Source organism: Oryzias latipes, chromosome 21 (genome assembly GCF_053564925.1).
Source record: "Oryzias latipes strain Hd-rR chromosome 21, Olatipes_Hd-rR_3.1".
In the NCBI taxonomy this organism is placed as follows: Eukaryota; Metazoa; Chordata; class Actinopteri; order Beloniformes; family Adrianichthyidae; genus Oryzias; species Oryzias latipes.
Window position 1 is genome coordinate 26,287,956 of NC_136257.1, and position 7,950 is coordinate 26,295,905.

The 7,950-nt window shown below is 56.0% G+C and overlaps 1 protein-coding gene across 1 annotated transcript; it reads right to left on the bottom strand.

Moving 5' to 3' along the window:
• Nucleotides 1-999: 999 nt before the first annotated feature.
• On the bottom strand, nt 1,000-3,301 carry LOC144988801 (uncharacterized). Its single transcript, XM_078939769.1, has 2 exons — nt 1,976-3,301; nt 1,000-1,877 (listed from the first exon to the last, which is right to left on the bottom strand). Exons 1-2 carry the CDS (start codon nt 3,159-3,161, stop codon nt 1,099-1,101), a joined length of 1,965 nt encoding a protein of 654 aa, XP_078795895.1. The 5' UTR covers nt 3,162-3,301; the 3' UTR covers nt 1,000-1,098.
• Nucleotides 3,302-7,950: the final 4,649 nt, after the last annotated feature.

A 7,950-nucleotide genomic window follows, 5' to 3' on the forward strand; every position in this document is an offset into this window, starting at 1 on the left:
AACACAGTGGCCAGGTCCATCACGGGCCTGGACGCGAACATAGAAATGATCAAGGGGATCATCGGCTCCGAGTCATGTGACAGGGCCGTGACCGCCGAGTACGTGAACGAGCTGCGCTCGGCCGAGACTCAGAGGGACCAGCTCCGCTACATGCTCATGGCGCTCAGGGGCCGGATCGATGCTGTCAGGCTGGTGGGCGCGGTGGACACTCTGTCAGACAGCGTGGGGCTTCAACTCAACGCTTCGGCCAAGATAAACAGGACGGTGCTCGCCTTGAACGTCCACAGGGACCTCGACGACATGAGGGAACCGGTGTCTAAAATGACGGTGGAAGATGCCAGCGGGGCTTACGAAGACGGCCATCTTACTCAGAGGCACCCTCACTGGCTCGTGTGACCGCCCTTAAACTGGGTAGTCCCGCTACGGTTCTCTGATGGGGAACGCATATAAATTCCTACCGGAAGGTCTGGGTTGTTGGGGTTTCAGGGCTTTTCTTTTCTTTTCTTTCTTAGTGTACCTGCCCTTTGTATAAAGTGTGTCTCTTTTTTGTTTTGTTTTCAAATGCAACAGTGTTTGACTGTCTGTGTGTGTTGATCTTGTAACAAATTCTGAATAAAATAATTTCTGAAAACACAACTGCTTGGCTTGTTTCCATATTCTGTTTGCCAAGAAATGTAGAGAGAAGATGTGAGACTACAGTAGGCGTACTTCAATCAACAGCAATATGATTTTATTCAAAGTACAAAAGGAAAATAAGTCTTACATTTCAAGAGGGTACAGTTCATGTGATTGGATTGCATGCTGAGGGTACAGTTCATGTGATTGGATTGCATGCTATGAAAAAGAAATGCACGAGGTAGAAAGACAACTACGCAAGCCTTCGCTGTTTCAATGGCAGTCACAAGGAATAACATCTGCTTGTCGAAAGAAACCTCTGAGATAACTGTGGTAAAGAAAACAAATTGTAAAAGAGTAAAAGCAAAACACTTCTATGACAATTCCTATGCAATCATGTTCCACACACCTGTTTTTTTTAAAAAAAAAATATAATACAAAAAAATGATGATGAAATAATGTGAACATTGTGAGCAAAAATGTTCATACGTAGACATTTTTGTCACCTTCGTAGCAAATGGGTCGGGTCAGCGTATTTCCAGTCTCCGAGTTACGGTGGCAGTCGCTGAACTCCTCTGCCACGTTCATGTAAAGCGTCTGGGATTGGCAGCAAGACAGCGGCCTGTAGTCGAACAGAGCGGCCGCAGCTGCGTTTTTAGCCGAAAACACATCTGCGTCCAAGGCGAAGGGTCGTACCCTTTTGTGTACGTAGCTGGGATCCGCTTTCTCCATTCCGCTTCGGGCGGCAAGCTCAGCGATGGCTTGAACGATGGTGGGTCCATCGAGCGGCTTGCAGTCCAAGACCACGTGGATGTCCCTTTCAACGCGCCCGCCGCCTTCCCTTGAGCGGTACTGCACGGTGAACCACGTGCGCAGGAGGAAAATCATCCTCTTGAACTTGACCTCGGACACTGTCTCCCTCAAAGAACTGTCGATCAGTGGGAGGACTCTCATGCTCCCACCCTGGCACACTCTGGTGGTGCACCACGCTGCCAAGACGATCTGTTCCTTGAACACGAAACAGCACCAGTGAAAGTAATGCGTGCCCATGTCCACGTCGAACAGCCGCGGCAGGTGCACGTCGGGCCCGATGGCCGCCTGGGTGCTCTCGGGGCACCATTTCCCCACTAGCACGCGGTCCCAAAACCCCGGGATGTGAGGCATGCAAACGTATCTGTAGGCATCATACTCAGGCAAGAGCTTATTTTCCCAGTAGGTGAAAGACATGTCGTTTGCTGGATTCTTTATCAGGGTCTGGAACGCTGCGTAAAAAAAAAAAAAGAGAGAGAGAAATCAGAGAGAGGAAAGTCAGACTCTTGAAGCTGTGCAAGGTCGAGGTGCTAGAGGGTGTGCCTCTTACCTCGCTGAAGTTCCTCGTCACTTGGCGACCCTTCGGCCAACATCCTTTCAACGCATTCCTCTTTTTCGATCCTCGTCATGAAGCGGTCGCTACCTTCTCGCTCCAGTTCCCAAGCTCCTACAGCCTCCATCTCCGGCATGTCAGCCAGCGCGTTTGCCGTGGCGTTCACCATTCCGTTCTCGGAGACGACCCAGTGCTTTCGGCAGCCTCCCTGCGCTCTGATGCACAGCGTGCACAGGACGCATCCGCAGAGGCACTGCACGGGTCGATTGAGTTGCAGGAGATACCCGCAGCACACCGGCGCACGGTTGAAAACCCGTCTGCATGATGGGCAAGTGATGAGATCTTCGAGCGTGGATAGGGAGACGCCGGGGATGCCGTCCCAAGGGCGCGGCCCCGCGCTGCCCTCTGCGCTCCAGCACGCAAGCTCCTCTTCTGCGGGCGTCCTGGGCTCGCGTCGGTTGGACTCCACGGAGAGACAGAGCCCTGGAGACTCACTCTGCAGCGCTGCGCCGGGCTCGTCTTTCGGCGGCTCGACGTCAGGCTGCGAGCTCGGGCGTCCGTCCCCTCCATGGTCGAGATCTTCGTCACCCGTCTCGGGTGGCGGAAGTAGAGAGCCTGGAAGCTCAATCGTCTCCGCGCAAGTCGAAGCGACCCGAGGAGGAACTTGGTAACCGTTTGGGGGTTCCGCCGCGCGCGGCTCGATGCAATCGGGGTACGTGATCAAGTTGATGTCGTCGTACGCTTTCGTGATGACGCTCTCGCACAGCATGGCGCTGGCTTCTTCCTCCAGCGTACCGTACTCCTCGTCCTCAGTCGAAGTCAAATAATATCTGGAGGGGTTTCTGTAACGCACCCACAGTGACACAAAAGACAACTTGTGAATATCACCTTCAAACCATGCCTCCCAGGATCGACGGGGATACCCACGGCTGGCCGCTGATGCTCCAGATGGCAGTGTGCAGCTCTTCGTCCATTCGCTTCGCGACCTCGACGCCTTCCTCGGACTCCGGGACGTCGATCTCCCCCGGGCGGAGCGAGCGTTCGCTCTCCGCGCCTCGGTCTTGCTCCGTGGCGTCCACTGGGCTAGGCGGAGGCGCCGGAGTGGGCTCGACGTGGTTTGCTTTCCGCAGGGCTTCGAGTCCAACGCAGATTGCGCCTCCCGGTACCGGCTGTCGCCCTCCATCCGCGAGGGCCTCGCGACACCCCGCGCTTTCAGCACCAGGACACAGAGGCTCGCCGCGAGCCTCTTCCGCCTCGTCTTCGGTTTCCTCCGGAGAGGCCGCCTCGTTTTCTACGCGCCCCCGACTCTTGTCGTCTTCGTCCGAGGAGGAGGCGCTGACATCAGATGGACTGCACGCGCGCTCTTTGGCCTCGTACTCGGCCGTGCGAATTTCGCCCTTCTCTTCTTCGCCCTCGCTGTACTCGCCTTCGCTGGAGCTGTCTTCCTTTGTCGAACAACACCCTAGTCTCCAGGGCCTGGTCGCGGTGTCTCGCTCCGTGCGACGGCCTCTCCGCGAGGACGACGATTGGGGGTTCGCGCGGTCAAAATTGCAACCGGCGTGAGGCACAGCCCAGCGAACTGCCTTTCGCCTGCCGTCGTGAGCTTCGCCGACATCCACGCCAAAGTGCGACGGTTCTTCACCAGTGGGCCCCTCTGGCTCGGTCCTCCTTTTCACGAGCCGAATCTCGGATTTAGTCCTGCGAGGGCTGAGGCTCGGGTCCCGCTTGCGCTTGATCCTCTCGCTCCGGTGATATTTGCCGTCTCCTTTTCGCACGCAACCGCCCGCAGGGTTTGCCCTTCTGCGACGAGGTGCAAATTCAGGGTCGAGCTCCTTTCCAACCTGCCTCTTGAGTGTCGGGTAGAGGGGAGGCTCGCGGTCGAGACGGACGCATCCGAGGGCCCGCTCGCGTCCGCTTCCTCGGTAACGATCGCGGACTCCATCCCTCTGGTCGCGGCGGGAGATCTCGCCCTCGGCCCACTCGGGCGTCCAGTCGAAGCGCTTTCTTTCTCTCCTTCTCTTCTCCGTTTCGTGCCTTCTCCTTTGCTGCAGGTTGCGCAGGGGAGAAGGCGTAGTGTATCTGCGTTGGCCCCCGCCGATCCTTCTTTGTTCGGGCCTGGCCTTCCTCTGCATCTTTTCGTTCTCGTATCCAGCCGAAATCACCCTCATTGCACCGCGGGCTTCGTTAGAACAGAGAGCCGAGTTCCACCCAGATGCCGAGGGGCGAATCTCTAGTGTTCCTGTACGAACGAACGCTGGGGTGTGAGCTCAGTCCTCTGTGAGCAAACTTGGCAGCACTTATATAGCCCCTCCTCGACAGTCTCGAAATCTCTGCAACAGAAGAAACTCTCACCTTCCTCACTTTCATGCCAAAACAAAACTCATCACTATCAGTGAGTCTGACCTTCCCCCAGAGTGCAAGAACTCCGCTCGCAGCAAGACGTCTCTGGGTTGGACGAGATCCGTCAGAGTCAGGCCGATGTTTACAGCGTCTGACCGATGTGAACAGCGTCCGTCCGACAGCCACTCGCCTCCTCCGACCAGGCTTAAAAACGGCCGAGTGCAGTTCATAGAATACGACCGATGCTCGCAGTCACTGTCCTCCCTCCTCGACCTTCCCGCGAAGCTCAAAAAGTCAGACCGGCATCTCGCACGCCAAGCATCCACGGTGGCATCAATCCGCTGTTAATCGGAGCAGCCCAGACATTCGAAACACAAAAAGTTCTGGGCTCAGAAAAGAAAACTGGTAGGCTCAGGGGAAGGTAGAGAATGTTTGGGAGCAATAGGAAAACAGGAGAGGCAGGGAGTAAGACATGAAGGTGGAGACTTGGGAGGAGCAGTGCTCAGGGGAAGGTGGAGAATGTTTGGGACCAATAGGAAAAAAGGAGAGGCAGGGAGTAAAAGATGAAGGTGGAGACTTGGGAGGAGCAGTGGAAGCCCATGCTCTATGAAGGTGGGGGGAGAAAAAGAGAGCAGAGGTGTTGGTGACCATAAAATTACTTCTGATCAGCGCAACTGCTTGTGCACGCAGAGGTGTTTTTTTTTTTTTGTTTTGTTTTGTCAATTCACCCTTGCAGAAGCCAGGCTTACAAACCTCTCTCTTTCCCACTCCGGAGATCGGCACGAATAAAGCACAGGGTGCACTGCCGTGAACGTGTGAACACATTTTTTGGGGAGTTTTTTTGACAAAGAAAATGTATAGTGTATTTTCTCAGAGATGAAGTGCAAGCTGTGTTCGGTGGCAAAACACTTCAAAGCAACGAGAGCATTTTTGAACGAGCTCCTTTATTTCGCACTCAAACGCACAGTGTCCATCTCAGAGCGCACCGAGCTTTTCAAACAGTTTCACGACAAGATACATCTGCTTATATCCAAAGGATGGTGCACATGCAACACAGACAAAATGAAAAAAAAAATACACATTCGATCCAACTACACAAACTACATTTCTCTTTCCCACTCCGGAGATCGGCAGGAATAAAGCACAGGGTGCACTGCCGTGAACGTGTGAACACATTTTTTGGGTTTTTTTTTTTGACAAAGAAAATGTGTAGTGTATTTTCCCAGAGATGAAGCGCAAGCTGTGTTCGGTGGCAAAACACTTCAAAGCAACGAGAGCATTTTTGAACGAGCTCCTTTATTTCGCACTCAAACGCACAGTGTCCATCTCAGAGAGCACCGAGCTTTTCAAACAGTTTCACGACAAGATACATCTGCTTCTATCCAAAGGATGGTGCACATGCAACACAGACAAAATGAAAAAAAAAATACACATTCGATCCAACTACACAAACTACATCTTAGTCCTCCTCAGCTTTGCGGATCTGGGGATCGCAGGCCCTGCTCCGCCTCCCCCTCCGCAGTACACCAAGTAGATGATCCCAGCAGAAAGCGCTCCGCACCAGGTCGTGAGAAGGCCCATCGAAATCCACAAAGCCGAGCTGCTGGCGAACCCCGATAGCCAGCCTCCCAAAGAGACTCTCCCTGCCACGATCTCGTTGTACTTTGCGTCAAAATCAGTCAGGTCTCTGGTGATGTTGTTCAGGTTTTGACGCACGGACAACAGGTTCGACGTCGTGTTCACGGCTCGCAGCAGCTCCATTTCAGGAGTCCCGGGCAGACTGTCTTTCAGCAGGTCCGCGAACGACACCGGCCCGTCCGATATGTGCGGCCTGGAGAAAGGCTTCAGCGGGGGGGATTCGATCTCGACCGTGACCGACCCCTCCATCCAAGTTACCTTCTTGTCGCGGTAGCAGATGTTTCTGTGGCACTCTCCGCACACGGTCTTGCATTCCGAGGGGTCCTCGACGCACCTCCTGTACCTTTCGTGAAGCTCGGGCCTCCTGCAGTACTTTCCGTGGCACTCGGAGGGCTCGTAGAACCGTCCGTCTATGAGCCAAACATCGTAGTCTGGCCAACAGGGAACGCCATCGGTGCTGATTTTGGGCATGGGTATGATCCCTCGGACCACGGCGCGCTCCACGGCGTTCGGCAACGAGTGCACGATGAACAGCTTTCGATTTCTGTACAGGGCCGCGCCCACGGTCGGGAACTCGGACAGACCCGGGTGATCGCGCATCACGGTCATGCCACTGGGGCAGCTCCCCGAGCGCTTGGAGGCGATTTGCCTCAGACAGTTTTCCACCCCCCTGGCCATGAACTTGGTGTGCATGGCAGCCTGCGTCATCTGATGGGTCACGCTTTGCATCTGAGCGTACCACATCTGGTAGCTGGCCATCACGGAGAACTTGACGTTGGTGTCTCGCAGGGCTGCCTCGGTGTTGCGCTTCATCGCGTCCCTGAGGAGTCCAAAGTTCTTGTTGGCGATCTCGGTGTTGCGCTTCATCTTCCTCTCCTGTTTGTCTATCCTCCCGTCTATCAGCGCCACGTTGGCGTCGAGCCGGTTGCTCACCTCCACCAGTTGCCCAGCGACATTCGTGAACGCGTTCTTCACGGAGTCCATCTGGACCTCCAAGCGATCCACTCTCTGAGACACGTGCAATGCCAGACCCAGGGCAGCGCCTCCGAGCAACGAGCCCAGGAACCTCTTGTGCCTCGTGCGGCGTCGCTCGGGCCCGTCGAGTGCCGGGAAGGGTGCATTGTCGGGCAGGGCGTACGCAGAGGCCTTGCGCTCCTGCGCGGCCAACTCCTCCAGACCCTCTCTCATCAGGTCTCCGGCCCTGCGGGCATCGTCTGTGATCTCGTGCGCTGAATCGCACAGCTTGCCGTAGTCTCTCCGGCAGCCGTCATCACCTCCGCAGACCGAGATCAGGCAGGGCTTGAGGGCGCTCACGTCATAGTTGACGCAGCTCACGTTCAGGTTGATGTAGTCCAGGCCCGGGGTGAAGTTGGACACGAAGTGAATGGCTTCCGCCGGTTTCACGATCACCCCGCGATCGTGCTCCACCACCGGCCTGTCCAACGCGTAGCTTTCGTCCACGGAGACTAGATTCAGGCCCTGGCTGCTCTCTCCCGTGTTGTGCGCGGTGCACACCCTGCTCACGGGCGGAGCGTACTCGACGAACCTTTTCGCGTCCAGGATCCCCACAGTGTAGTGATTGGGATCGGTCGTGGGCACCATGGTGTTGATGTTTATCGCTACCTGCGGAGGCCTGCCCGACGACTCGACCCGCTTGTCCGGTTCCCCGGGGGTGCACGACTCCATGGCGTACAAGTTCCCCACGTAGATCCTGTCGTAGCTGGTCGAGTACATCTCCCTGTGGGGCTCCTTGAACACCCCGAGCGCTCCGTGGACGGCCACGAGGCCGGGGCACACCAGAGTGTGGCTCAGACCCACGTTGTACCGAGGATCCAGGGAGCTCTTGGAACCCGACGCCGGATCTTTGTACGCGCTCTCCGGGACGGTGATCACGATGTCGCCCAGCTCGTCGAGCTCGGGCAGTCTTTTGTTCGTAGAGGGCAGCGGCGGCGGCGTGCGGAGCTCGGCGGACCTCGCGAACCTGGAGGGCTTCC

What these genes read in the sequence shown, in the direction of transcription:
- LOC144988801 (XM_078939769.1), bottom strand. Translation starts at nt 3,161, where the DNA reads ATGGAGGGCGACAGCCGGTACCGGGAGGCGCAATCTGCGTTGGACTCG. An exon ending in TGACGAGGAACTTCAGCGAG is followed by an intron (nt 1,878 to 1,975) that starts GTAAGAGGCACA and finishes TTTTTTACGCAG; the next exon opens with CGTTCCAGACCCTGATAAAG.